The following is a 13708-nucleotide window of genomic DNA, read 5'->3' as shown; positions in this document are numbered from 1 at the left end:
TACTGAACCAAGTTCAGTGTGTTGAAGTAGTGAGTAATTCCATCCCTGGCAGCTATAACAACATGCAGTTTCTGTTTCACAGAACTTTTTTATGCTTCATCATTAAAAATCACTTTTTTTTTTTTTTTTTTGTGACAGTCTTGCTCTGTTGCCCAGGCTGGAGTGCAATGGCACAATCTCGGCTCACTGCAACTTCTGCCTCCCAGGTTCAAGCGATTCTCCTGCCTCAGCTTCCCAAGTAGCTGGGATTACAGGCATGCGCCACCACGCCAGGCTAATTTTGTATTTTTAGTAGAAACAGGGTTCACCATGTTGGCCAGTCTGGTCTCGAACTCCTGACCTCAGATGATCCGCCTGCTTTGATCTTCCAAAGTGCTGGGATTACAGGCATGAGCCAGCGCGCCTGACCCAGTTTAGTTTAGTTTTATTTTGTTTTTTGAGACGAAGTTTCGCTATGTTGCCCAGGCTGGAGGGCAATGGCACGATTTCGGCTCACTGCAACCTCCGCCTCCTGGATTATAGCAATTCTCCTGCTTCAGCCTCCTGAGTAGCTAGGATTGCAGGCATGCACCACCATGCCCGGCTAATTTTTGCATTTTTTGTAGAGACAGGGTTGATCCATGTTGGTCAGGCTAGTCTTGAACTCCTGACCTCAGGTGATAGGCCCACCTTGGCGTCCCAAAGTGCCAGTTTAGTTTATTAAAAGGCTTTACTAATCATGGAGAAAATAAAATTAGAGGGATAATTTTGGTGACCCTTTACTTTCTGTTTCTTCTCAAACTTCTCGCCTTTTTTCTTCTTAATCATTAGAAACTGGGAATAAATAAGACTGATCCGAGCACACTGACAGAAGAGGAAGTGAGTAAATTTGCCCGTCTTGACATCAACCCGTCTACCATCACGTGGCAGAGAGGTGGGTGCTGGGGAGGTGCCAACAGGCTGATGGCCAGGTGGGGAGGCATATTCGAGCCAAAGCTCTTAAATTCAGAAACTCACAGTTTGATCCTGTCCAATGGTCTTCCCAGCCTGTGCTTCATATTCCCACCATTTATTTCAGTTACTATTATCATACCACCCTCCTCCCTTATCCTTGCCTCCGATTAAAACAAAAATTCTGTTCAGGCTCAATCCCATCTACTCCTATGTCTTGCAAATTTCCAAGGAAAATTACCTAATTTTCTCTTCTGTTTCTCTCTCCTTTGACCTCTTGTCTCTATATTAAGAAGAAGAAAAAAAATCAAACAACCTTTTTTTAAAGATCACGCCTCCCTGGCTTTGTCCTGCTTCTCCTCCACCCACTATCCCACCTTCTTCCGTTCACTTCCTTACCACCGGCTCTTGGTAGCTCTCTGTGTTTCCAGTGCTGGATTTTCCTCCAAATCTGATATGTGCTTTCACCCATTTAACAAGGCATCCCTCCACCACTTCAAATGCAGCTGGGTGGACTCCCCGTGAGCTCCCCACCACCTCCACTTCCCTGCTTCCCTCTCAGCTGTGATATCCCCTTCCTTCTCCCACACGGCCCTCAGTCTCATCACTCACTGTCGGATGGGACAGAGGGAAATGCACTAAACGGGAAGTCAGGAACCCTGCATGTGTGTCTCCCCTGCCACTGACTCACTGCATGACCTCGAGCAAGTCTCATGCATGTTTTTGGGGTTGGAGACGGAGATGGAGATGGTCACATACGCTGCACAGAAACCCGGCAACCACATTTTATGAACCCTTCGTGGCTATAGAAATGTTCGATGGCATGGATCCCTGATCCTTCCTGGATTATTCTCATACTTGTGCCCTCATTTACCTCTTTATACTCACATTTGAAACATGTTTATCAGATGCACATTTTATAGCAGTTCCTGACTAATAGATTACCTTGCTTCCATTTCCATCCCCCAGTTCAGAGGGTTCACATTAACAGAGATATCCCATTGTGATCAGAGGCCTCCAGTGGCTCCTCACATCCTGGGGGATACAGTTGCCATCGCAGAGCTTGGCCTTCAGGACACCCGCAGTGGCTTCCCTCCCTCTGCTCCCTGCCTGCTTTCTAGTCAGGAGGGCCAACTTCCATCCTACTGCCAGCCCTAGCTGGGCCGTCTCCATTCTGTCTCCCGCCTAGCCAGTCTTGCCCTCCAAGATGCACCCAGGTCTCGTCCCTTAAGGGAGCTTCCCTTCTGGGAATCCACCCAGCCAGTCCATGAAGAATTTAGTGTTTTCCCACAAACCATGAGGTAGAGAGTCAAAGACCAGAGAATGAGCGCTGACTCTGCCCTTTATGAGCTGCACAACTTTGGACAGACTGCTCACTCAGTTTCCTCATCTTTAAAATGGAATCATAATTCCAGCTGCCTTGCTGGGAGGCTTCACTGAAACATGAGCATCCTTTCCAGACCTGAAAGCTCTGCCCACACAATCATCAGAAGTCACTGTGGTGATAGCTGTACTGAGTAGAGTTTTTTGTTTGTTGTTATTTTGAGACAGAGTCTCACTTGCTCTGTCACCTAGGCTGAAGTGTAGTGGCATGATCTTGGCTCAGTACAACCTCTGCCTTACTGGCTCAGTCGATTCTTTTACCTCAGCCTTACGGGTAGCTGGAATTACAGGCACATACCACCACACATTGCTAAATTTTGTATGTTTAGTAGAGATGGGGTTTCACCATGTTGGCCAGGCTGGTCTGGAACTCCTGACTTCAAACGATCCGCCCACCTCAGCCTCCCAAAATGCTGGGATTACAGGCATGAGCCACTGTGCCTGGCTTGGGTAGTTTTTTTGAGTGTCTTTGTCTCCCAAACTAAACTAAAATCTCCTTGGAAACTTTGTGGGGGTTTTTTGTTTTTGTTTTTGTTTTTTTGAGACAGGGCCTCATTCTGTCACCCAGATTGGAGTGCAGTGGTGCAGTCTCTACTCACTGCAAGCTCCGCCTCCCAGGCTCAAGCGATTCTCCTGCCTCAGCCTCCCGAGTAGCTGGGATTCCAGGCACGTGCCACAACACTCAGCTAATTTTCTTATTTTTAGTAGAGACGGGGTTTCATCATGTTGCCCAGACTGGTCTCAAACTCCTGAGCTCAAGTGATCTGCCTGCCTCGGCCTCCCAAAGTGCTGGGATTACAGACATGAACCACCACACCCAGCCTAGAAACTTTTAAGGATATATTTTTCATTTTGAAATAAGTAATATAGAGATTTTGGAAATGTCTCAAGAATTTTAAAAACCTTGCTATACTAATAAAACTATTCATAGTTTTTTGTATGCATCTAGTTTTTTGGTATAACTCTAGTTATAACTTAAGTGTATAGATTTTATATCCTACGAGTTTCATTCATTTATATCATAAGCATTTTGTATTTTGTTAGCTCTTTGTGGTAATGGCCATTTTAAATACTCTAGAATATTCCTTTGTGGATGAACCACAACTTACTTAAGCAAGGCTTAGTTCTTGAAAACACCGATAGCATTTTAAATAAGGAGCATGAATACTTTCAGCATTTTATTGAGAAGCCTACATATTTTTTCTGAAACTTTTTATAACTAGGAAGATTTATTATTAAAATGTCATCCTGTCCAAAATGTATTGTCATCTTTTTTTTTTTTTTCCAAGGTGTTTGTGATTTTGTGTTACTCTTCAAAACTTTTTTGGAGGTTTACTGATAGGAAAATCACGAAGGTGGAAATGAGTGTATTTTAAACTAAGCATATGGATGTGCTAAAAGAGAAAGTTTGATGCCACTTGGTATTCTTCGGTATCTGCTTTGGGGCTCCAGCCTGAGCAGCCATCAGAAACAGGGCAATGGCCTAGACATGGATCTTGGAAGAGAAAGGCTATATCATCTTTTATACCTGGTGCTGGTATGCAGTTGGTTTCTCCCTGGAGCCAGGAAGGACTGAAGTGTTTTGTGGTTGTGAATCACTTTTAATGGAAGTGACAACTTTACAAAATTTTTCCAGAAAAAGATTTGAATTTCATTATTGTTCAGGGCACTGAAGTAAAGAAAACTTTATTGCTGTGGACAAGCTACCTGGGTCAGAGGAATTTGGAATGACATTTGATAAGTAGTTTGGCTCTTACGACCATGAATTAATACCATCAAAAGAATTGAGAACATTTGCTAGTAGAGTTTTTTGGCTTAAACCTAGAACTAATGTAACCCTTGTGATGAGATTGGATCCTTATTTGATTTGACAACTAGAGCGGGACAGTCAGGGTACACGGTGGAGGGAGACTCTCTTCTCAGGCCATATGTGTGTTGTGCCATTTAATGACCACCCCTTCCGTTCAGCCTGTGTACAAAATCTGATGATTGTTTCATCTTTTTTTTTTTTTAAGACAGAGTCTTACTCTCTTGCCAGGCTGGAGTGCAGGGGTGCAATCTCAGCTCACTGCAACCTCCAACTCCCTGGATCAAGCGATTCTCCTGCCTCAGCCTCCCGAGTAGCTGGGACTACAGGTGTGTGCCACCACGCCCACCTAATTTTTGTACTTTTAGTAGAGACGGGGTTTTACCATGTTGGCCAGGATGGTCTTGATCTCCTGACCTCATGTCATCCACCTACCTCGGCCTCCCAAAGTGCTGGGATTACAGGCGTAGCCACTGCACCTGGCTGATTGTTTCCTCTTATGCCTCATACCGAAAGTTTAAAGGCCTCATGTTCCTGGACTCAGAGTGGAACAAGGAACCCACAGACCTTTCCAGAAATGCTTAACATAAGCAGAAGAAAATGTAGTTACAGAGCACAATTTTGCACAGATGAGCCTCTGCCTCTTCAAGCATCTGAGTCCCGGGGCCTCACAGGCTTGCTGTCTCTCCATCTCCCTTGCATGCCCATCTCCTGGCCGTGGACCAAGGGCCCACAAGCCTTCCTCAGCTTCAGGGAATCAACCATCAAGTGGCTGGTTTCTTGCCCCAACAGCACTCTAGGGAATCAGTACCGTGTCTTCCACTGGAGCCGAAACAGTGGGCCTGCCCGATTGAACACCTTGTACTCCCAGGCTCTTAGCCAGTGTTGGCTGTTTCATCAGCCATTAGGCATACTCTGGATGTTCCTTACGATATAGTCAGCACTGTAGTATAGTCAGCACTGTAGTACTAAAAGGGATGGTTCCGAGCAAAAAATAAGCGAACAGATCTCCCCCTGCTGCCTCCACCCCCACACCCACTGGCACTGTCCTAGCATGCCTTACATCAGAGGCTGGCACTGTCTTCGCTATATCTCTGTACAGCTGGCTCGGGACTAGGCACAAGTAGCCCCTCAATACATATTCCAGGAGTGAATAAGTGTTTCTTATTCCACCTTTAGTTCTATCGTTCAGAGACCAGGAATTCCATTCTGGATCACTAACTTAGGGTTACTTTCTAGTATCTTTCTTGTGGACTGGAATTTAACCTCCACATTTCTTATGTGTCACTGATGCATCGCTTACCGGGCCATGTTAAAGGCACAGGTAGGCTTTGGAGGCCACTGATTCTAGGTGATCTTGCCAGACATTTTTTTTTCTTGTTTTCTCTTTGCTAAATAAAAAACAGCTGAATTTCTCTTGTTGATTTTAAAGAAATTTGATAAAAAGATCCCCTTGATCTGGTGCCAAGATCATGTATACTACATAGCAGGAAAGATGTTTTTAGTTGATTGACTTTGCACCCCATGTACATCTTTTTTTTTTTTTTTTTTTTTTTTTTTTTGAGACGGAGTCTTGCTCTGTCGCCCAGGCTGGAGTACAGTGGCCGGATCTCAGCTCACTGCAAGCTCCGCCTCCCGGGTTCACGCTATTCTCCTGCCTCAGCCTCCGGAGTAGCTGGGACTACAGGCGCCCACCACCTCGCCCGGCTAGTTTTTTTGTATTTTTTAGTAGAGACGGGGTTTCACCGTGTTAGCCAGGATGGTCTCGATCTCCTGACCTCGTGATCCGCCCGTCTCGGCCTCCCAAAGTGCTGGGATTACAGGCTTGAGCCACCGCGCCCGGCCACCCCATGTACATCTTGAGAAGAATAGTCGTGGCTGACAATACTGTTGAAAAGCAGGCCTTTCATTTTGTATATGCTCCGCTTATAGCTGGAAAACTCATAAAGAAGGTTTCTGTGTGTTTATGTGAGCGTCAATTAGTGTTTGTGTGAGGGTGTGAGTATGTCTGAGTGTGTGTGAGAGAGAGGGAGCTTGTTATAAAGACTAACAACAGCTGAGTCAGGGAATAGCCACAAGCTAAACCAAACCTAATTTTCACAAAATGTAAATAACTGCAATTCTTGTTTTGTTTTGTTTTGAGAGACAGGGTCTCGGCTGGGTGCCTTGGCTCACTCCTGTAATCCCAGCACTTTGGGAGGCCGAGGCAGGTGGATCACATGAGGTCTCACAGGAGGTCGAGACCAGCCTGGCCAACATGGCAAAACCCCATCTCTTCTGAAAATACAAAAAATTAGCCAGGCAGGTGGCAGGCATCTGTAATCCCAGCTACTTGGGAGGCTGAGGCAGGAGAATCGCTTGATCCCAGGAGGCGAAGGTTGTAGTGAGCCGAGATCGTGCCACTGCACTCCAGCCTGGGCAACAGAGCAAGACTCTGTCTCAAAAAAAAAAAGAGAGACAAAGTCTCACTTCCATCTCCCAAATGGGAGTGCAGAGACACAATCATGGTCATTGCAGCCTCAGCCCCCCAGACTCAAGCAATCCTCCCACCTCATTTTTGTATTCTTTGTAGAGACAAGGTCTCACTGTATTGCCCAAGCTGTTCTCAAGTTCCTAGGTGATCCTCCCACCTCAGCCTCCCAAAGTGCTGGGATGACAGGTGTGTGCCACCACACCCAGCCAATAACTGAAGTTCAAATAAGCCAGTGAAGAAAATAAAGAGAACTGGTGCTTGCTTTAATCACCCTTGACTCCCCCCGCCGCCCCCCACAATGCTACTTTATTTACTTTTGCTTTTTAAAATTGTGGTAAAATATACATAATATTTTTCCCCCATTTGTAAGCACACAATTCATGGCATTAAATACATTCACAATGATTACACTATTATCACTATCTATACCCGGAACCTTTTCATCATCCCCAACAAAAACTCTTTATCCATTAAATAGTCATTCCCCTCTTCTGCCCCTGACTATTCTAGGTGCTTGATATAAGTGGACTCATATAGTGCTTGCCTTTTCGTATCTGACTTACTTCACTATGCACAGTGTTTTCAACATCCATTCATGTATCAACATGACTTTCTTTTATAGCCGTATAATATTCCATTGCCTGTCTGTGCCACATTTTGTTTATCCATTCACCTGTTGGTGGCTTCCTCCTTTTGACTATTTTGAATAGTGCTGCTATGAATATGGGTGTACAGATATCTGAGTGTCTCCTTTCGGTTCTTTCAAGTAATGCCAAGAAGGGAAGTTGCTGGTTGGGTTTTCTTTTGTGTGTGTGTGTGTGAGAGGGAGTCTCACTCTGTCACCCAGGCTGGAGTGCAGTGGTATAATCTCAGCTCACTGCAAGCTCCGCCTCCTGAGTAGCTGGGATTATAGTGTGCCTCAAGTAATTCTCCTGCCTCAGCCTCTTGAGTAGCTGGGATTATAGGTGCGCACCACCACGCCTGGCTAATTTTTATATTTTTAGTAGAGATGGGGTTTCACCATGTTGGCCAGGCTGGTCTCGAACTCCTGACCTCAAGTGATCTGCTCACCTTGGCCTCCCAAAGTGCTGGAGTTACAGGCATGAGCCACCGTGGTTGTCCTCTAGCAGATATTTTTTTGTTTATTTGATTCTTTCTCTGTGTCTACCCACTAGATGGTCAGTTTGGGGGAGCCTGACCTTTTCTCTTTTACCCTCTGCAACTTCGTGAGCATCAGAACAGTACCAGACACACACCAGGTGGCTGGTCCATATTTGTCTACTGAAGAACTAATCTGTTCTCTTTCAGTACTGGATACAAACGACCGATTTCTACGAAAAATAACCATCGGGCAGGGAAACACAGAGAAGGGCTATTCCCGGCAGGTAGGTGGTGCTTTCTTCCCGCTCTGTTGTTATATTCATTTCCACCGGCCTGGGAGCTCACTCTTTGCCTTTCTTGTCTCATCCCCAACCTGTTGTGGCCAGTGGTTCTCTCACTGTTTCGGGCTCTCAGCAGGGCTGGGAGAGGATCAGAAGACATAGCTCCAGTGTCTTTTTACCATCTTTTCTATGTATGTTTATTTCATTTTCTTTTTTTCATATATGTTTCCAATTGTGTTTCTAGGAAGAGCCACTCAGGGTATTCTTTGAATATAAATTCTTACTTATTTTATTGGGAACCCACCCAGGTAATACTATATCTGCATAACTGATAAATGAAAATCTCAGACACATTACTCAAATTTCGTGTATCAAGGAACAAACACCTAGTTATTAGACTTAATAGCATGAGGATTTTTTTAAAGGATAATGGCTTATTAATACAAAAATGGCTTATTAATAAAATATAGAGAATGCAGAAGAAAAATTATGATGCCTGACTTCATTGTAATAGATATTGGATGTGCATCAATGGCACTTAGGGAATACAAATTAATGCCTATGATTTTTCATCCAGGCACAGTGGGCTTCTAAATTGTGTTGTGTTTTTTTTTTTTCTTTTGAATTGGTTAGAAACTGTACATTTTAGTACAGTTTTAGATTTATGTCCTTTATGTTAAGTTTTTATTAGTGAAAAAAGAGTCATTTGTACTGTAATAACCAATCCTTACACCAAATAGGCTTGTGACCTTTTGAAGTGTCTTGAATTAAACAGCGAATATAGGTATTGGATTAAGAAGAGAAACTAAGTTCGTGGACCTCATTTCCTCCCAGTCCTGCAACTTACACACACACAAACAGATTTCAAATATCCATGCTAGCAAACTGGAATCATTGCCATGAAGTTTTAGAAAGTTCTGAAAAACAGAAAGATGGAATTAGATTGATGACTAAAAGGACAGCCCAAAATATGATGGACTTCTATCCTTAACAAGCATTCTTGCTTTTCATGTTCTTAGCCTCTCCTGCTAAAGTGGGAGTTTTATAAGAGCAGAGGTTATTCCCCTTTTTATTTGCTGCTGTATTCCCTATGCTCAGAACAGAACTTTGTTACATATAGTCATAGGTGTTCAGTAAATAACTGTTGAACAATTGAGTAGAATAAGTAAAAGACAATTTATGGATACAGAACTGAAATGCCAACATAAAAAAGATATTCATGAGTAATCATAAAACTGCAAATTGAAACGATGGAGTATCATTTACCTAGGAGCTTGTCAAGTGAAAATAGTAGGTACTAAATGCTAGTGAGGATGCAATGAAATGGGGGCATTTATGCAGCGTCGGTGGGAGTGGAAATCCTTTTTGGATGAGTTTGTTATTACTAAAATTTGAAATGACCCAACAATTACAACTTTGGAACTAAAAATATTTTAAGAAAAAGAAGAAGAAAATGTGTAACATGCAGAAAAAAATTCTGTGTATTAGGATATTTGTTGTGCCATTATTTGCAGTGGTGAAAACTGGAAACAATCCAAACGTCCAACAGTAGGGATGGTTGTATATATTTAGTCTGCCATTTTGTCCCATGGGAGAGTTGAAATTAATAAATGTGTGTGCAGGTGTCATGACATGAGTAGAGAGCTCTCATACACATTGGAAAGGTTGTAAAACCCATTTTAAAAATTCGAAGTGAAATACTGATAGTATAAACCTGTTTATGTTAAGAAAAACCCAGCGTGTTTACTTACATTATAGGCACTTACAACTTATTTGTGTACATATGTGCCTAGAATGAAAAGTAGAAGGATGTATACCAACTGTTGGCATTAGTTGCCTGTGTAATGAAAAAGGCCCTTTCTCTGCGTGGTTTTGTACTGTTTAGGTACCGGAGAGATGGAAGATTCACAGTGGCCTTGATTTCAGTGCCTACTCTGTGCATTGTATTGACAGTTCCATTATGTATATTAGCACATTTCATTTGTAAAGCTGTTTACAAATGAGGAAATTGGGATGTTATGTTAAAAAACTTGCCCAAGGTTATATCTTGTGTTGCTTTGTGCATAGATATTTTTAAGTAAAAAAGGGTTATAGTGTATTTAAGAGCTTTAACTGCTTTTTATTTATCGTAAGACTATAGTGAAGACATCTTTTTAGGTCAATAAAGGTAGACCTGTATCTTCATTTTTAACAGCCACATCATATCTCATAGAGGTACCGTAGTAGCTTCAACCATTTCCCTGTTAATGAACATGTAGAGTGTTTGCAGTTTCGGGCCATCACAAGTAAGCTGTAGTAAGTATACATATATATTTTTGTGTATACTTATTGATAATATCCTTAGGATATTATTCCAGATGTGTGATTGCAGAGTCAAAGAGGATACAAATTTCCAATGTTGACATATGTTTTGACATTACCTTCCAGGAAATTCATATCAATTCACATCCTTGCCAATATCCCATATTGGCCTTTGTTTGAATGTGTGCTAAATCCCTCATTTGCCCTATTGTGATTATTATGCATTGCATACCTGTATCAGAATATTTCATGCAATCCATAAATATATATACCTACTATATACCTACAAAATGAAAAGGTAAATACTAAATCAATAAATGTGTGATAATCTGATAAACAATAAAAATTTCATTTCCATCTTTATATGATTTTTGAAATATTTTATTTGCAAAACAAAAATGAGCAGCCTTCCGCTATGCATGTCATTTAATCATTAAAGTGAATAACAGTGATACTTCAATTGACCCAGTTGGTTTCTTTTTATGCTGAAGATGCGAAATTTTGTAATTGTAACAATTACAAATGAAGAGCTTGAATATGGATTATATGTTATTCTTATTTACACGGCTAATATTTTAAGAATATGTCTAGTCTCGCGTTTTATACAGAAAATCTCAGTATTAGTCATTTTCTCATTTGCACTGTTTATAATGGAATGGCAGTATAGAGAACCCTAAGTTTCATACATTGAAAAACCACTTATGTTTGGAATGAGTTATATTGAGAATGTAATAACTGAATATAGTTGTATTTGACTTTCAGTTAATATTTTTTCACTAAATCAGTGACTAATGCAATCTCAACCAGGAAGTAGCCAGAAAGTTCCTTATTTCCTTCATTTCCTTACTTGTCAGTGACGGAAATTCATAATAAAATGTCTCATAAGGTGATCCCACCAGGGCATGGCCATTCTCTCTCTGCGTAAGCTTGAGCTTGTCTGGCTCACACTCCCCTTGGGAAGAAGAGAATTAAGCTGGGGCGTAATGAAGTGGTTCTGTCCAGAGAAACAGTCCTAGTGGCTAAATTATGAGGAGGAGGAAGTACACATTCCTGTGTCCCTTTTATTTCATGTTGGACTTTGTACAACAATGGAGCCAGAGCCAAGAGATGGGAATAGGAAGTCCTAGAACTTTTTGCTAAAAGTCTCTGCTCTCTAGCTTTCACTGCTGAAAGCTTCAAGATCTGATGTTGCCATACCCTCCCGGGCAGCTGAAAATTGAGTCTGTGCCACCAGTTGACTGGGGTGCCCTCCCTGCTGTGTTGAGATCCAACTCTGGGAAAGTAGCCTCACATGCAGGAAACCAACATCTTTCATTGCCCCTTATCTCTGCGCCAGACAGACAATGCAGCCTTCTTGACAGGCAGATTACTAACAGTGGAGGTGGTCCGTAGGCTAGTCATTAATTCATTTGATGCATATTACGTGTCTTCTGGGTTTCAAGCTCTATGCTGGGGATTCAGAAGTGAACCTGCCTAATATAGTCCCTGCCTTCATGGCACTTACGGTCCAGTAGTAGACTGATAATGACCGCACTAGACTGATAATGACATTAGTAATCAATTAAGTCTGAGACATGCTACAACAGCACACCATGTGGTAGTGCTGTGAGCGGGTGTAACAGGGGTCCTAACCCAGCCCACCCCTTGCTGAGCAGAGCATGACAAAGAGCACATTCCCCCTGGGAGGCCATCCTAGGGAGCACCAGGCACGAACCCTGCATGGTCCAGACGTGCAGAAAACTGATGGGATTGCATGCATGGCCTTTGGAGAGTAGACTCCCTGGGCCTGTGGTTGCTCCTTGGCTGAAGTCCAGATCCTGGTGAAAATGGCCGTCCCATTGGCACTATCACTGACCACTGCCTGTGTTTGGGCTGGTTCAGGCGCAGTTTGACATCGCAGTGGCCAGCGAGATCATGGCGGTGCTGGCCCTGACGGACAGCCTCGCGGACATGAAGGCACGGCTGGGAAGGATGGTGGTGGCCAGTGACAAAAGTGGGCAGCCTGTGACAGCAGATGATTTGGTGAGTGTTTCCAACCCGGAAGCTTCAGGGAGTGGGCGGTCCTCGTTCTTTGTTACCAGAAAAAGAAAGGCTTTCTTCCTTTTATCAGTGGGTGTAATGAGGATACAGAAAAAGTTTCCACACACACATTTCTTTCCTCACAAGCATGTTTGTCTGACCACTTCCTAATGTTCTCAGTCATACATGACGTGGCTGGAACCAAAACACGTGAAATTTATTCCAGGAGCTTTCCTCCATCCTTGCCAATCCTGATCTCTGCTTCTGCCTGGGCTGGGGAGGAGTCATCCCCCTGCAGTCACTCGGCAACTTTTAAAAAATGTACCTTCTATGCCTGCCTGAAATTGAGGGCAAATCACCTTTCCAAGGAACAGAAGGAAATGGCTCTGCTTCCATGAACAGGAAGATAAAGTTAAAATTGGCACATTTCTGGCACCAGCCTGGCTTATTATTTAATTTGGGGCCTTAGATTTGGGTTTCGTATTATAAAAGCAAATCTCTGCCTCAATCAGTCTTGCTTTTCTAGTTCCCCTTTGAGTAGTTGTGGTGCTTTCTGTAAAGCTTTCATGGAACACCATTGCCTTTTCTAGTGCTTTTTCTAATTGGCATGCTAATCTTCTTTTCTTCTTCCTCTTTGTAGTGTAATAACAACCTTTCCTGTTAACTTTTTTTTTTTTTTTTGAGACTGTCTGGCTCTGTTGCCCAGGCTAGAGCGCAATGGCACGATCTCAGCTCACTGCAGCCTCTGCCTCCTGGATTCAAGTGATTCTTCTGCCTCTGCCTCCCGAGTAGCTGAGATTACAGGTGTGCACCACCACGCCCCGTTAATTTTTGTATTTTTAGTGGAGATGGGGTTTCACCAAGTTGGCCAGGCTGGTCTCAAACTCCTGACCTCAGGTGATCCACCCGCCTTGGCCTCCCAAAATGCTGGAATTACAGGCATGAACCACCGCACCTGGCCTTTTCCAATTAACTTAAACTCCACATATTCCATGGCTGTTTTGTTTGCTTGCATTTTTGTATATAAGTGCATGGGTGTGGACACAGGCCCCTAAGATAGCCATTACTCCAAATTTAAGCTTACTTTCCCGTATACTGAATCCCCTACACTAATGGAACTTAAAATGCACACTGGCGATTGGTAAGCAGTTGTGAACAGACAAAGGCAAAGTCATATTTTATTAATTTCAAGGGCTTAGGGTATAATTTGAATCCTTTTTCAAAGTGTCCTGATTGTTTTCCAGCTGCTTTTGAAGAAATGAATCTAACTCATCTCAGAGGTCTTGTCAGGTAAATTCAGTAGATCAATTTATGTCAGCAGCCTACGGAATATTTTGTATAAAACTTAAAGAGAAAACCCTCAGGTTGCTATAAAAGTGCTGCTTTATTAAAATTACCAAAATCTCACTATTT

The 13708-nt window shown here is 42.8% G+C and overlaps 1 protein-coding gene across 4 annotated transcripts in view; it reads left to right on the top strand.

Annotated features, from left to right (window-relative positions):
• Positions 1-13708, top strand: part of MTHFD1L (methylenetetrahydrofolate dehydrogenase (NADP+ dependent) 1 like) — a 236600-nt gene that overhangs the window by 79698 nt on the left and 143194 nt on the right. For all 4 annotated transcript variants that reach the window (XM_033235065.1, XM_033235064.1, XM_033235067.1 and 1 more), the window contains exons 16-18: positions 811-913; positions 7902-7978; positions 12158-12298. In XM_033235065.1, coding sequence (XP_033090956.1) covers positions 811-913; positions 7902-7978; positions 12158-12298 — 321 coding nt within the window. The remainder of the gene's footprint in view (positions 1-810; positions 914-7901; positions 7979-12157; positions 12299-13708) is intronic.

Source organism: Trachypithecus francoisi, unplaced genomic scaffold (genome assembly GCF_009764315.1).
Source record: "Trachypithecus francoisi isolate TF-2019V2 unplaced genomic scaffold, Tfra_2.0 Lachesis_group15, whole genome shotgun sequence".
In the NCBI taxonomy this organism is placed as follows: domain Eukaryota; kingdom Metazoa; phylum Chordata; class Mammalia; order Primates; family Cercopithecidae; genus Trachypithecus; species Trachypithecus francoisi.
Note: the sequence above shows the minus strand (reverse complement) of the source record. Positions and strands in the feature narration are given on the sequence as shown.